We start from the raw sequence: 16,337 nt of genomic DNA, 5'->3' as shown, positions 1-16,337 counted from the left end.
GGTATTTGATGTCGAATATTCGGACTCGGATAAATCCCTTCAGACGAATTCAGTGATATGGTCGAAAAATATTCATGCCGCCATTTTCATCCCTGGCTCCAAGTGACGTCTAGTATGTCACGGGTTGGAGTGAAAATATCCATTTTACGATTATTTAGAAACAAAGTCCATCTTTTAAACGCTGATCGAATATCATTTATAGAGTCTGATTTTGACCTTCCATGTCGTACATAATGTAAGCCATCTCAATATTACACAGGTTGGTTCAGCCACCGCACTCAGCCTTTATTTAAAATGGTGCTCTTTTAGTTAAGACATGTTTAATTTCCTCCGGTAAAGTTTAACTTCTGCCACATTGAATACTTGGACACATGCATGAAGTATTAAATATACACTATTTATGAAACTAAAAACGCAGCTAGAGAGTAATTTGCAAGACGAATATTTTAAGCCTAATTAGTCTATAATTAGACAGTAATTGTCAAATAAAAGAAAAATGTTACAATGCCGGTTAACCTTTAACACCCCCTAAATTAGAAATTACTAGCACATGTTCCAAATCTAGGACTCAAGACCCCTTTGGTTCATAGGATTTCCAAAAAAAAATGTAGGAATATCAAAATTCTTGTGGAATGAACAAAAAATTTTCCTTTGGAGTTTCATTCAACTTTTATAGGAAAAACAAAGGAAAAAAACATATAGTGGAACCTCATTATCTTGGTTTCCTATGCTTTTCCTACACTCAACCAAACACCTATTATATTAAAATTCCTATATCTCCCACATGTATTCTTATTGTATTCTTTTATTTTTCTTATTTCTATATGTTTTTTTTATCTTACGTTTCAAAAGGACGCTTTGGACTTGGCTCGATCGACCGCTTTCGTCAAGGGAATCGCTATTCAATCCTCACCTTCTAGCCCATAAACCCAAAGAGGCAACGATCTTTCCTCTCCAATTTTAAGGTTTATAGTTTAAACAATTCTAAGCTAAACAGTAAGTATGTGCATCCAAAATCTAAATTTGTATTTAAAAAAAATCGAAATGTTTGTCAAAACAGATGCGACATACTCTACTACAGCAACATGCATTTCGGCCTTTATTTACGAGCCGCAACATTGTCAGGAGTGACGGATTGAATTTTGAAGTTGGCTTGCTTGATTCAAATGGGCCAGGCCTAACATGGCACGAACCCCAGCCCGATGCGTATGCATTGTAACAAAAAGTCCACAACCACTGGTCCACACAGCAGCGAGCCCAGGCGAGCTCTTGCCACAATTTTACCTTGTTTCTTGCATCCCCACGTGAAGTCGATCCCCCTTTTTCCATATTTTATCATCCTGTTTTTAATCTTCCACTATGTTCTCTTCTCTTTTTAGCTGAATGTTTTCCAAATCAAAATGAAAATTCTCTGATTCGAAGTTTGTGAAACCGATTGGAGAAAAAAATACAAATCTCAAGAGGTTCAGTTTGTACCCATGCATTTTAAGTATTTCTTCGGTTCAGTTCATCAAGGTTTTATGGTTCGGCTTGAAGTTCCCAACTTGAAAAAATAGTGTCGGTTTCAAATACACTCCGTATATTATGACAGTCATATTAAAATGGATTTCTTACAACATACCTATTTGGTGTCTAGATAAATTAGGAGATGTTTAGATGCCTTTAAAATTTCAAAAGTTTTTGAGAGATCTAGAGGGGTTTGCAATTTTACTTTGACGTCACTTTGGGAGATTTTGGAAATTTATCCGTAAATCATGAAACGAATTTTATCCGTAAATCATTGAAATTTATCCGTTTTTTAGCCTATCCATGATTTAGAAATTTTCTCATGAAACGATTTTTTTTAGCCTATCCATGATTTAGAAATTTTCTCATGTTTCAGTCCAAAATCTCCCAAAGTGATGTCAAAGTAAAATTAGGAGCCGTTGTCATTCGGCCGCCCTCGGCCCCCGCCTCGGCGGTCTGCTTGTCGTTGCCGCCGCGTGGAGCGGAGAGAGACTGCAGCGGCGCGAAGGAGACGATGACAGAAGAAGGCTGCGTCGCGGGGAGAGGCCAATACCGCTCGCCGTTGCCCAGCTCGGAGAGTGCAGGGCAGAGCCACAGAGGGCGCAAGCCGTACATGCCGCCGGACGGCTCGCTTCTGAAATCCAGGTCCGAACCTCCCCCTTCCAGCCTTCCAAGCTCCAATCTGACCAGAGACTGCACCGCCGAGCTCAATCCTGCCGGCGTGCCCCAAGCAGTTATCTATGCTCGTGACAAGTTGGAATGCCGCCGCCGGCTGCATCAACATCGTCACAAATTTACCCCCTCCTCCCCCGTTCCCTGGTTGGCCTGGAATGGAAGCAAAAACACCGCCGCCAGCGACGCCGACGGATGCACCCCCGCCTGCCGGACCGGAACAGGGCAGCCGGCGCAGGGAGGTCTAGGCCTCTAGCTACTCTGCCTATGGCTAGGCTCAGGCATGGGTCATATCTTGCTCTGCTGCATAATTTCAGCTGTCCAGGGAATCTCTCAAAAGAATCTGAATACTGAAGCGTCGCTGCGTCAGTTATTCTCACGTTGAAAGCATCCGACTCTGTATTTGCTGCTCCGTACAAGTGAAGGGTTGCAGCTCTGAGAAAGCAATTCTGATGCGCGGACGCTTCAAAGTGGTAACCTTGGTACCTTAGTTTCTTTCCAATATAGTATATATGAACATTTCATTTCTCCAAGTTTCTTTATGGTTCGAGCAACGGTAGCATTTCTTTACACCATACTCAAACTCAAGTGCAGGGGAATATATTCTGTAGCTATGAATTTAGTGTACTACCGCACTTGTGTATCTTTCGAGTTGCTAGCTTCAAAAGTCATGCTGTCTCTGCAGATTCCCTGTCTTCTTTTAGTGAAAACGGTATCGGGAGCTACAATACAGTGAGATGTCATTCCATGAAGTTCCTTCAAAGGAGATATGATTGCCTCTGCATTTGGAGATGCCTGGTTTGTCAAAGATGCTTCATGATGCAACGTGTGTATCTATCCAACAGTTCTATTTGCAAATATGGAAAAAAAAATGATGAAGGTAGGCTTGTGACAATGTGGCTATATATAACCGGTGGCCTTGCAGTTCTCTGCATGACTACTCTCCTCTCCGGTGCAGCTTCTCAGCAAAGGTGAGGCCATTTCCCCCTTCTTTTGAGCAGTACGAAAGTATGAGATCCTAGAACTACTTTCATTTCTTCATCTGCATTTGCATGGTACATTGGAACTTTTGGTTCATTTTATGGCTACTCTGCATTGATAGTAGCACAACCTACCTTTTCTTTTTCTTTTGTTTTTTTGGTGAGGGAATTTCTTTGTAGGTTGTACTGCATACTATACTTAGGATCCTAGATTACAGCACGTTACCGTAATGCAATTTTTCATATGTTTTCTTGAACTTGAATGAAGCATAAGCAAGAATGCTCCACTGTAGAATTGTAGGTTCAGTAAACTGAAGTAGCACACTCTCTCGCTAGCTCACATAATGATTTCGAAGAAGAAGAGAGTAAATTAACAAGAAACTCATCTTTAAGGAGCCAAAATACCTATTTTATGAGATTGTTTTGCTTGCTGTACACTACAAACAGAGTTACTTTTTTTCTTATTGAAAGTTGCATCTGAATTATCATTTTAAAATGCAAAAATCAGTTGCCATGGCTGGGAGTGGTGCATCCTCGATCCAGAAACCTTGTGATGCTTGCAAAAGATACTTGGACCACTTGGATGGAAAGAATCAAAATGTCAGATCCTTCCTCAGCCCCATGACTGCTAGTTCTAAACATAGCATGGTAAGCCTTCACAAGTTTGCTAATCGTTCCTTGTTCGTGTTCCTGCATACATTTGTATTTTTCCATTTTGAAGTGACATGATTGGTGTGTCGGAAGTCGTGAACGTATACTTCATTTTGTACTTTGGTATCCTTGATTCAAGGTAGCCAAAACTGCTAACTTAATATAATTCAAATCTGACTGGTCAAGTACTTTAGCATTTCTTTGACATGTCCAAGCTTACAACAAAAGCAGAATGAACATGTATATCATTCTACCTGGGGAGAAGCTTCAGCTTGCCACTTTGTAAGAGATTTAGTTCGTTTCATGTATTTTAGCCTTCTCGCGTATACCATTGATCATTGCTGAATAAAATAAATACCATCTGCTTCGATTCCTTACACATAGTTGCCTATCAAAATTTGTTTAGCTTTACAAACCTCTCATGGTTGGCAAATCCTGTCAGTCACAATAGTGTGTAATAATGCAAGGCGCATCATGGTTTTCTGCCAGATTCCCCACAATGGCAGTAATTTTGTGCAGCACCAGCTTCTTTTGGATATAACTAATATATAGCTTCTGACCGTGCTCTGTCCCATAATTGATCTTTACTACTATCGAATTTGTACATGAATGAGTATACCCTTTCTTGTTTTGTGCCACACTAGTTTAAAATGTAAGCATATGCACTTATGCAGCATTTACTCACTGTAGAAACTGAGCACATCTTACTTTACATTGTACATTACTGTTTCTCTGATCGCTACAGAAATAGACCCAGTTTACATCAATACTTGTTGCACTTGTTACTATAGGTCGTGCCGAAGAGATTTCTGAAGCATTTCGCTGGAAAGTTGTCAGGAATCATCAAGTTAGAGTCCCCTAATCGTGGTTCATATGATGTTGGTATTATAGAGCACTGTAACAATGTAGTGTTCCGACATGGATGGGGGCAATTTGTTGAGTCCCATCACATAAAAGAAAATGATTACTTGCTGTTCCGTCACGTTGAGGGTTCTTGTTTTAAGGTTTTGATCTTTGATTCTGATGGCTGTGAGAAAGTGTTTCCTTGTGCTGGCATAAGAAGTGTAGAGTATGTTGATATCTCAAGCAGCTCTCATCATGAGACTACAGAATCATTAGCAAGTGAAAGATTTGTTAGGTGTCAGAAAGGTAGTTCCTGTCATCGTGGGAAGACTGCAAAAATGGCTGCAGCATTCTCATCATCTGAGGAGTCAGGTTAATGTTAATTAGGCTACTTACACATTTGAGTTGAATTTTATGATACTTATTCTCTAATCTGCTGCGAAACTTTGTACAGGAGAAAATATTCCATCTAAAAACAAATCTTCTGAGTTGGATGATCTTCAGACACCCCTGAGGCAACATTATGTTTTGTCACAAAGAAGCTACCTATCTGAAGCACAAGAGGAGAGAGTAATTGCGCTTATCCAGGAAATTCAACCTGAAAGTACTGCTTTTATAGCAGTCATGTGCAAGAGCCATGTTCAACCACCTTGTCCTTATCTGGTAAGATCACAACTCATCCTGTTCAGTGGCAACTCACTTATCTCAATAATAACTTTTTTGTTGATAGCTGATTTTGTATTAGTGAGCATTTATCTTCCTGGTATAAGAGGAATTTGTCCATATTCAAGTTCTCAGGAACCTTTTGAACACGTGTTAAACAAATGATTTTTGTTTCTTTTCGTTGTCAATTGAAACTGTATTCTTGGTTGCCTGTCAAGAGCCTCTCATCTTGCTCCATATATAATCAGGCTATTTCTAAGGGATATGCACTTGCACATTTTCCACGTAAAAGCATGAATGTGACTCTTCAGAGGCCAGGCAAGAGCAAGAAATGGCACCCAAAATTTTGCAAAAGAAAAGATGCACAAATGTTGCTTAAGGGGCAGTGGATGGACTTTGTCCGTGACAATCATGTGCAGGAAGGAGATATCTGCATCTTTTTACCGACAATGGCTGGGAGAAGATCCACATTTACAGTCTATTTAATTCAGGCAACAACCACTTGTTCTAGGGGTGGATCTGGTAAGAGGGGAAGCTTAAGCCGTCAAAAGGAAACAGCAAAGAAGGCTGCAACATCCTCACTGTATGAAGATTCAGGTTAAATTGCTGAGCCATTTGTATTTTCGCATCATACTTCTTTTATTGTTGTCGTTTTTACAATATAATATAATATCTTAGGAGGAGAAGATAGTCTATCTGGCTACGAATCTATCCAATTAGATCATTTCAAGGCATTCTCAAAGCGTAATTATGTCTTATCGGCATGGTGCCACCTGACTGCAGAACAAGAGGAAAAAATAGTTGCTCTTGTCAAGAAAGTTCAACCAGAAATTCCTTTCCTTGTGGTTCAAATGAAGAAGAGCAATGTCAACCATCTTAGATCTGATCTGGTAATATGCACTGGTCTTTTTCTGTGTAGTGGGTTACTCACTCTATGCCAATTGAAGTGGTCTCTTCTTTACATGTTTATAGTAGTTCATGAAAACCATTGTCAGTTTTGTCATGTTGCATTTGGCGTTTAGGTATTGTAAAGTAAACAAGGATCGCCGAAGATTTGTGCTTGTGGGCTAGGGTGAATATAGCGGACCAGCGGATCTGGTAGTTGACAATCGTTCGGACTTGGTAAAGGTTGTCGCAGCACCTGTAGTAGGACAGAGGACTTATCGTGATGCCCGCGGACCAATTTACTATGTCTCTGTTCTTATTGACCTTTGAAGTATCACATTTTTTTTCACTTGTCACCACATCAGCATTATTATTTTCTTTATTTTCAGTTGAATGAATGGATCATTATTGATAGATCAGCCTTTCATTTAAATCTTTACAAATCGTATTGCTATCTTTTAGGTCATTTGTAAGGATTATGCAGCAGAACACTTTCCTCAAGAAAGCCAATTCATCACACTAGAACGCCCAGGAGGGAGAAAGTGGCGTACCAGGCTCTATGTTAGACCTGATGGACGTGCATTCATGCTAACCACGCGATGGCAAAACTTCGTTCATGATAACCATTTCCAGAAGGATGATATATGCCTGTTTCAACCGATGCCAAATGAAAAAGGTTTCAGAGTGATGGTCCATCTGCTTCATGAGCCAAGCACTCGTTCGTCTTCTTTGTGTAGGCATGTTCATGGCCTAAACAGCCATATAAATAGAGGAGTGACACCAACTGCGCATGTTCATGAGAAATCAGGAAGTATGGACACTTTCCACTGTTATGGTCTAGCATGTAACATATTTTGTTTTGCATCTTCTTATTATGTTTGATGATGATGCGAAATCCTTTTTGCAGGTGAGAGAGACAGCTTAAGCTGTCAAAAGGAAACAACAAAGAAGGCTGGGACATCCTCACTGCATGAGGAATCAGGTTAAATTGTTGAGATTTGTATTTTCGCATCCACCTCTTTTGTTGTTGCCACTTTTACAATTTATTATAATATCTTAGCAGGAGAAGATAGTCTATCTGGCCATGAATCTATCCAGTCAGATCATGTCAAGGCATTCTCAGAGCGTAATTATGTCTTATCGGCACGGTGCCACCTGACTGCAGAACAAGAGGAGGAAATAATTACTCTTGTCAAGAAAGTTCAACCAGCAATTCCTTTTCTTGTGATTCAAATGAAGAAGAGCAATGTCAACCGTCTTAGTTCTAATCTGGTAATATGCACTGGTCTTCTTCTGTGTAGTTGGTTACTCTATGGCATTGAAGTGGTCTCTTCTTTACATGTTTATAACAATTCAGTGCAAACAATTATTGGTCGTGTCATGTTGCATTCGAGGTTTAGGTATTGTAAAGTAAACAAGGATATGTTCAAGTTCATATTAGACTTTGACATTACATTTTTTTTTCACTTGTTAGTACATCAACACTATCATTTTCTTTATTTTCAGTTGAATGAATGGATCAACTTTGTTGCTAGATCAGCCTTTGTTTAAATCTTTTCAAATTGTTTTCCTATCTGTTAGGTCATTTGTAAGGGTTATGCAGCACAACACTTTCCTCAAAAAAGCCAATTCATCACACTTGAACGCCCAAGAGGGAAAAAGTGGTGTTCTAGGCTCCATGTTAGACCTCATGAACGTGCATACATGCTAACCACACGATGGCAAAACTTTGTCCGTGATAACCAGTTACGAAAGGATGATATATGCCTGTTTCAACCTATGCCAAGTGAAAAAGGTTTCAGAGTGATGGTCCATCTGCTTTGTGAGCCAAGAACTCGTTCTTCTTCCTTGGGTGGACATGCTCATGGCTTAAACAGCCATATAAAAAGAGTGACATCAACTGCGCATGTTCATGAGAAATCAGGCAGTATGGACACATAGCATGTAAACATATTTTGTTTTGCATCTTCTTGTTCTGTTTGATGATGATGATGATGCGAAATCCTTTTTACAGGTGAGAGAGGAAGCTTAAGCTGTCAAAAGGAAACAGCAAACAAGGCTAGGACATCCTCGCTATATGAGGAATCAGGTCAAATTGTTGAGATTTGTATTTTCGGACCATACCTCTTTTATTGTTGCCGCTTTTACAATTTAATATAATATATCTTAGCAGAAGAAGGTACTCTATCTGGCTATGAATCTACCCAGTTAGATCATGTCAAGGCATTCTCAGAGCGTTACTATGTCTTATCGGCACGGTGCCACCTGACTGCAGAACAAAAGGAGAAAATAGTTGCTCTTGTCAAGAAAGTTCAACCAGAAATTCCTGTCCTCGTGGTTAAGATGAAGAAGATCAATGTCAAACGTCTTAACTCTAATCTGGTAATATGCACTGGTATTTTTTTGTGTAGTGGGTTACTATATGCCATTGAATGTCTCTTCTTTACATGTTTGTAATAATTCAGTGCAAACCATCATCAGTTGTCATGTTGCATTCGGGGTTAGGTATTGTAAATAAACAAGGATATGCTCAAGTTCTTATTAGACTTTGAAACATTACATTTTTTTCACTTGTCAGTACATCAGCACTATCACTTTCTTTATTTTCAGTTGAATGAGTGGATCAAGTTCATTGATAGATCAACCTTTTGTTTAAATCGTTACAAATCGTTTTCCTATCTGTTAGGTCATTTGTAAGGGCTATGCAGCACAACACTTTCCTCAAGAAAGCCAATTCATCACACTTGAATGCCCAGGAGGGAAAAGGTGGCATCCCAAGCTCCATGTTAGACCTGACGGACGCGGATACATGCTAAGCACGCAATGGAAAAACTTCGTCCGTGATAACCGTTTACGGGAGGATGATATATGCCTGTTTCAACCGATGCCAAGTGAAAAAGGTTTCAGAGTGATGGCCCATCTGCTTCGTGAGCGAAGCACTCGTTCCTCTTCCTCGGATGGGCATGTTCATGGCTTACACAGCCATATAGAAAGAGGACTGGCATCAACTGCGCATGTTCATGAGAAATCAGGCAGTATGGACACTTTCCACTGTTATGGTCTAGCATGCATGTCACATATTTTGTTTTGCGTCTTTTTGTTCTATTTGAGGATGATGAATTGATGACGCAGAATCCTTTTTGCAGGTGAGAATTCTGGATTGTTGGACCTGCATAAGCGTCAACCTGTGCAGCAAGGGCATCAAGTTTTAAATGACTGTGGGGGGGCTTCTAGTTCTAAGCCTCCTCTCTATGTGGTACTGGGCGGCACCTGTTTAACTCCAGCACAGGACAAGGTAGTGCAAGAGAAAGCCATGGCCATCAAAGCTGAAGTGTCCATTTTTGTGGCGACCATGAATAAGAAAATTCTTGGCTACAACAACGAAGCGTTCATCCTAGTAAGTCCGAATGCTTTAAGTATATCCATACACAAGAACCACAGTTTTAGTTCTGTAGACAGTACATAGGTATTGGGAGCTTATTTACTCTTCGTACCTGGAATGTAATGCAGGACTTCAGTGATGCCGCTGAGTATCTTCCCGACGGGAAGCAATCTCTGACGCTCCGTTGGCAGGGGCAGGGAAGGGCATGGCGCACAGACTTGCACAACCGGCTGATGCTTGCCACCGGAGAATGGCGCGAGTTTGTCCGCGACAGCGGCCTAGAGGACGGGGACATCTGCCTGTTCGAGCCGATGAAGGAGAGGCTTGCCATGCTGGTGCACATCATTCGCAGCAAGCAGTACTCTTAACTAGCTGTCGTTCTGCTCATGGACTCAACTTATGGTAGCTTTTGGCGACCTGAAGAAAAATCGTTAGTGTGGACTGGTAGGTGACTGAGGGGGCTGCCCTACTGCTATTGCTAAAACAATAAAGTTTGGTGACCTGCTGTTAGTCTGATCAAGTACTCCGAAGCAAACTCCTGCTCATGAATAATCTTGTGTGTTGTATCACTGGATCTCTGCAGGAATAAGATGTTTAGTAGAGTTCTCTTGTGTTGAACTATATGATGTGCCGCGGTTTGGTAAGAGATTACAACTTCAGTCATCACAAATGTCATGCCCTCGCCTATGGAACAAGCTCCATGTTAGTCCTCGTCAGGCACATTAAAAAGAGAGATTCCCACCAAAGAAAATCTGACCATTGACAGTGATATCAGTGGGTCTAAGATTTAGTTATCCACATCTGCTACTACAAAAAAAAATATTGACACAATGCAAACTTATATCTAAGAAAAAGTTAACAAATACCGCTATATCTGCTTCGAAATTACACACCTATGTCTTGTATTACAAAATTTTATAATTTCATACTTTGATTTTTCGAAATAAGAAGCAAAAGACCATTGAATAGTTTTTAAATTGTGGCTAGTTAATTCTAGGATAACCTAAGTTTACTTTTAGGTCCATGTCGACGCCATGTTTTATTTGTTTCCCCACCTAAAAGCAGCTCCCATTTCATATAATAATGGAATGTAGCCAATCTAACACTCCATCTACTCGGCTCCAGAAGTCTTTAACTCACTGTACTATACTTTGATGATCATTCATTTATTTTATATTATATTGTTTATAACTATAAATTTATGATTATTGGATAGTAGATTCAATTATAAACCTAGGTCTTGTTTAGTTCTAAATTTTTTTGGACCAAATATAAAATATTTTGCGTTTTAGAAGTAAACGGAGTCAAAATTTTTCAGCTTCAAACTATGCAGTCCCAAACTGAGGCATTAAATAGGTGATGTTTGTGTCTCTGTTTTGCAAAATGTTTTGGAACTAAACATCAAAACCAAAAAAGATTTGTTGTCAGGATTTTGGTGGGCTGTTCAAGGTTTTGGGATTTTTGTAAAAAATTTCAGAAACTAAATAACACCCTTGTTGGGAAGGTGCTCCCCGCACTCCCCAGCAGTACGATGAATGGTGAACCCTCTCACTCGGTGCCGTGAGGGGTCTGAGCTCCAACAAGCAATAGGCCCAACAGTGGGTGAATACAGTGAATGCCCTCTCTTATTAATGGCGGTATCACGCCCTTTATATAGGGCCCGGAAACCGACCCAATGACATTTACATAAATGCCCCGTGACGGTGGGGGAATATTCCAGCATATTCTTTCATCGCAGTCTACTGACCCTAATACACCTGCGTAATTTCACATTGCAAACCCTTCGTCCATCCTTTGATTGGGGCCTCAGCAGGTCGGAGGCTTGGATCCTCCGCCCAGTCGCGGATCCTCCGACACTTTGGTGTCGGAGGTTCCGCAGCCCGGCTGGTCGGAGGTTGCTCGACCCGGCCATCCTGGGAGTTCCTCCTTAGCCTGGTCCAGTCGGAGGTTCCTTGGCCTGGCCGCGTTCTCCCGCCATCCTCGGACCCGGGAGGGTCGGAGGTTCCAACCTTTCCTCGCTCGTGGACCTCCGCCGGTGTCTCAGTCCCTGCACACACTTCGCACGACCAGACGAGGAGTCAACATTAGCATTTCGCGTCGAAGGATATCCTCCGACGTTTCAGGCGTCGGAGGTTCCTCAGGTGAAGGATAACCTTCGACGCGAGTCGTCAACATTAGTACTTTCCAGCGAAGGTTATCCTTCGACGCTTCAGGCGTCGGAGGTTCCTTGGATGAAGGATAACCTTCGACGCTACCAGGGGGAAGGATGCAGCTGTTCCCCAACAGTTCCCCCCTTTTTGGGCTAATGGCACTCCTGCGGTCCATGTGCTCAAAAACATGCCGCGCTGCGGAGGCTACGAGCACGGTTGCTGCCTTCCCCCCTGGTGCGCAGGATGTGCTTGTTAGCATTGTTGGAAAATTGTTTCTTTTACTTAGTCGTAATTTTTCTTGTTTCATTATTTTGCCGTGATCCTCCGATCATTGCTGCTATATTTGTCTGATATCCTACGCGCGTTAGACTGCGGAGGATTGCGGAGGATGTTATTGCTATTGGAGTTAGCCGTTGGAATTAACGAAATGCAACGGTCTGGGCGATTCCTCCGCTTATAGCCGTTGGGCGCGGGGAATCGCAACGGCCGCGCGGTCGCAGGCCCCCCCCTATAAAAGGGGGTGCTGGGGAGCCTTGAGCTCTCACCCTTGCTGCTCATTGCCTGCACACCTTCCTTCGCTACATCTTTCTCTCTGAGCTGCTCGCGTGCGTTTCTGTTTAGTTCTAAAGTGTTGTCGGAGGTTTTACGGTGGCTCAGCTTCCTTCACCGCGTCCTTCGAGGTCAGATTTTTCTGGTCCTTTGCGCAGTTTCCTTAGCGTGAGGTCTGGAGGTTGGCTGCGGAGGTTTGAGGAGTGGATGCTTGAGGTGGCCGCAGCTCGAGATCTGGAGGAGACGTTGTCTGACGTCGAAGCTTCTGTCGGTGATTTGATCAGTGCGAAGGAGTTTGAGGGGATGGCGGCGATTACTTTTGAGTTCGGGCAGTCGACTGTGAGGGCGGAGGATATCGCTGACATGGTTGAGGCTAGGTTTTTCAAGGAAGGTCGGGCGGAGGCTCCTCCTGCGGGTCAGACGGTGCCTGCGCCTGAAGAGGGGTATGCGGTGGTATTCAGGGACTTCTTTACTTGCGGACTTCGGATGCCTCCGTATCATTTCCTTCGCGAAGTGATGGAGAGTTTCAACGTGGAGCTGCAGCATTTCAGCCCTAATGGGATACTGACCCTTAGCAAATTTGCCTGGGCGTGCGAATCCTACGGAGCTATGCCCCACATAGACACTTTCTGCTCGTACTTTGAGCTCCAGCGCCAGCCTAAAAGGGTGAAGGATGCAGAAGGTGTTGAGTGCATTGCGCAGTTTGGAAGCTGCGCGTTCATGCCGCGCCGCACAATGCCTGGGCCAAGGTGCGAGATCTCCTACTGCCAAAAGGGGAAGTGGGAGAAGGATTGGATGAGAGCCTGGTTCTACGTGAGGACCCCCGCCGCGTCGAAGACTTTAGATGACGGCAGCGTTGATAAGGTTTATCCTTATGCGTCGCTGATGAAGGAGTTGAAGCCTTTCTCGAAGGTTGATCCTTCGCAGGAGATGTCGGAGGAGCGACTTGCTTGTGATAAGGCATTTGCGCTGGCATGCCGATATTCCGGAGGTCGGGATTTGGTTGAGGAGATGGTTGCTGCTGACTACTGGCCACTTGGCCGCAGGACCGATGAGTTCACCATTGAGATGGTGCAAGTTCCTGTTTTTGGTCCTCCGGAGGGGTTGCCGTTTCCCCGGTTCGGCGCAGGTATTCCGGAGGATGAGACCAAGGAGTCCTTCCTTGATCGTGTGGAGGTTTCTGCCCGGAGGATCGTCGGGAAGATCTCGGAGAAGGAATATCTCCAGCGGAGGTCTGCGCTTGGGACGATGCCCCGGTTCAACCGCGTTTTTGAGGAATTGGGGATCGAGTATGAGGATTATGTTATTCCTCCGGATGTTTTGCTTGGGTTGGAGAAGAAGAAGGACTCCTCGAAGGCTGTTGCTTTGGCGGAGTCGAAGAAGAGGAAAGGGGGTGGCGCAGTCAAGCGACTTGCGAAGAAGCGGAGGGCGGAGGTTGTTTTAGAGACTCCTGTGGAGTCTTCCTCCGCCCGCTCATCTGGTGCCGAGTCGAACTCGGTAGCTTCTGCACCTGCGGAGGCAGCTGCTGCTGGTGGAGCTCCTGAAGCTGAAGCTTCGCGTGCGGTCTCCTCTGTGCGCGCGCCTTTCGCGTCTCTTCTTGGGGAGGAGTCTTCCGACGCGGAGGCCCCTGAGGCGAGCCCTGCGCGGGAGGCGGATCCTGCAGCGTCCGAGGGTCCGCGCGTGGCTTCAGTTGGCGGAGGGTCTCCGCCTAAGGAGGTTCAGGTGGAGTCCAGCGACGAAGCTGAGTCCGCCTCTGTTCGGAGGATCAGGAGGGCGGAGGCTCCCCTTCGTCCGGCTGGTGACGGTATTAACTCGTTGTACATGGGTAATGATTTTTTGCTGATTATTTGTTTTTCTGCAAGTTTTGATTGACTTGGTCTCATGTTTTTGGTTTATCTTTCAGCGGATGTTTTTGCTGGGCTGGCTACCGCGGAGGAGATGGCCAAAGGCGCCAGCGTTGCGCAGGAAGGACTTGCCGTTCCTCCGCCGCGTGAGCCTGCGCCTTCTGCGTTGGCCAACAGGCCTTCGCCTGCTGATGTTCTTGGTCCTGGTGAGTTTCCTCTTTTTGGTTCAACAGTTTGGTTTGTTTCTGGCGTTTTATTCTAAGGTTTGTTTTTGTCATGCGCAGGTGCTTCTGAACCTTCGATCACAGGTTGGACTGATGCCTTGCGCGAGGTTCATTCCTTGGTCGGAGGTTAGTGTTCTGGCCTCCGCCAATGGTTTTTTGTTTCTTACGATGTTTTTTCTTAATTGTTTTTGCTTTACAGATCGTTTTCGTCAGAAGCTTCGCGGCATGGACTTTGACACGCTCCTTCGCGTGCAATATGAGCACCATAGCCTTGTATGTTTGTGATTTGTTATATTTTCCTTCGCGGTATTTCATTCGGAGGTTTGTTGTAACTTTATTTTTGAGCAGGGTCATCACATGGCTGCCGCCTTGGAGGAGCGTTGCTCCCGGGAGGTTATCTGCCGTGATGAGGCGATTGGTGCTCTGAAGAAGGAGAACGAGACCTTGGAAGCTGAGAAGGCTCGTCTGTCGGAGGAGGTTAAGGAGTTTTCCTCCGTCAGGAGGGAGGTTGACTCCTTGAGAAAGGAGAGGGATGACTACAAGGCTGGGTCGGAGGCCCTGAAGAAGGAGAAGGAAGATGCCGAAGCTTCGGCGGCGGTCCTCCGCACAAGTGTCGCTGAGGCGGGGAGAGTTAGGGACTTAGCCCTGCAGCGAGCCGAGAAGGCGGAGGACATTGCTGAACGCCTTCGCAAAGAGCTTGACGCTGAGCGGACGTCTGCGGCTGAGCTGCAGACTCGCATACAGAAGGCGGAAGCGGAGGCTGCAGCTATTGTTGGGCTCTATGCCGACTCGCTCGCGAAGTTTGGGGGAAGCACCTCTGCTCCTCCGCCCGGCGGCGATGTTGGGGCTGCCCTCGCATGGCTGAAGTCTCATATTCGCATGCTCCCCGACTTTGTCGGAGGTGCTGTTGATTTTGGGGCTTTGGCCGCGGTTAGCTCCTTCGCTAGGCTTTTGCGCCGCGGAGGTTGCTCTCACGCGGAGGGAGTCGCCAAGGAGGATTTTGCCGCGGCGGAGGACGTTGGCGAAGGGACCCCTTCCCTGCGCAAATCTGTCCGGAACTTTATCAGTTCGTTCTGGATTAGGTTTGGGCGGGATGAGGCGAAGAAAATGGCGGAGGATCGTCGAGCTGAGGTTTGTATTATTTGGTTATTTCTTTTTGTACTTTGCTTCGCTGCTTTGCAATGTTAATTAAGATGGGTATTTTGTAGGAGATTGCGAAGAAGAAGGCTAAGGTTGTCAAGGCCGGTCCTTCGCGTCCACCGAGTGAGGCGTGTCCTCCGACCCAGCCTGAAGCGGAGGCTCGTGATACTGATGCCAAAGCTCCGGAGGGGTCTGGTGCCAAGGTTTCAGAGACGCCCGAGGCTCCTGCTCCTCCTCCGCCTCAGGTGTGAGGCTATTTAGTTTTTAGGTTTTTCTTAGTCTTTTTTGCGTCCAAGCATGTGACGCTTTTTTGTAAGTAAGGCCGGAGGTTGTGTTTTATTTTGTAAAGACTGTTGAAAATTTAATATATTGAGTTGTTTTCAGATAAGCCTTTGTTTTACACTTTGATCCTGCGCAGGTCTCTGGCGGAGGACCTGCGCAGGATCGTTTCATTACTCCCCTTTCGTTTTTTTACAAAGGGATTTATGTTTCTGGCGAGTTGTGGGAGTATTGGCAAGTTGCCTTCCCTAACATGAGATTGGTGGATATGTTCGAGTTTGTTGGATATGATATTGATGGCGAAGGATCTGGATTTATCCAGTCGTTTGCGCGCCGAGGTTCATGGCCTCCGGCTTAGGTGGATGATTTTGTTTTTCTTTTCGTTTATCGTAGGTTTTGGTTATATTTTTTATGACATGATTTGATGTGTTTATGTAGTTGCCATATCCTATCCTTCGCATCTTTGGTGAGAGGGATAGGGTACGCTGGGTGGCGGAGGCTTCTGAGGATGTTGCTGAGCCTTTTCTTCAAGGTTTTCCGGAGGTTCGAAAGCTTCGTTTGGCTTTTTA

General features: G+C 44.4%; 2 protein-coding genes across 4 annotated transcripts; both read left to right on the top strand.

Annotated features, from left to right (window-relative positions):
• Nucleotides 1,951–10,247, top strand: LOC8062507. Of its 3 annotated transcripts, none has more exons than XM_021457772.1 (16): nucleotides 1,951–2,651; nucleotides 2,864–3,149; nucleotides 3,667–3,806; nucleotides 4,601–5,024; nucleotides 5,107–5,315; nucleotides 5,564–5,912; nucleotides 5,994–6,205; nucleotides 6,663–7,011; nucleotides 7,108–7,182; nucleotides 7,264–7,472; nucleotides 7,782–8,127; nucleotides 8,215–8,289; nucleotides 8,374–8,582; nucleotides 8,887–9,235; nucleotides 9,347–9,597; nucleotides 9,711–10,247. In XM_021457772.1, exons 3-16 carry the CDS (start codon nucleotides 3,672–3,674, stop codon nucleotides 9,948–9,950), a joined length of 3,432 nt encoding a protein of 1,143 aa, XP_021313447.1. In that variant the 5' UTR covers nucleotides 1,951–2,651; nucleotides 2,864–3,149; nucleotides 3,667–3,671; the 3' UTR covers nucleotides 9,951–10,247. The 3 variants fall into 3 exon arrangements, with proteins under 3 accessions (XP_021313447.1, XP_021313439.1, XP_021313446.1); XM_021457764.1 differs by having other exon boundaries at nucleotides 7,261–7,472; XM_021457771.1 differs by having other exon boundaries at nucleotides 1,951–3,149; nucleotides 7,261–7,472.
• On the top strand, nucleotides 13,293–15,214 carry LOC110437465 (uncharacterized abhydrolase domain-containing protein DDB_G0269086-like). Its single transcript, XM_021465930.1, has 6 exons — nucleotides 13,293–14,085; nucleotides 14,185–14,331; nucleotides 14,410–14,475; nucleotides 14,549–14,622; nucleotides 14,698–15,062; nucleotides 15,151–15,214. Exons 1-6 carry the CDS (start codon nucleotides 13,293–13,295, stop codon nucleotides 15,212–15,214), a joined length of 1,509 nt encoding a protein of 502 aa, XP_021321605.1.

Source organism: Sorghum bicolor, chromosome 1 (genome assembly GCF_000003195.3).
Source record: "Sorghum bicolor cultivar BTx623 chromosome 1, Sorghum_bicolor_NCBIv3, whole genome shotgun sequence".
NCBI lineage: Eukaryota > Viridiplantae > Streptophyta > Magnoliopsida > Poales > Poaceae > Sorghum > Sorghum bicolor.
The sequence above is the reverse complement of the archived record's forward strand: the minus strand, read 5'-3'. Positions and strand labels throughout refer to the sequence as shown.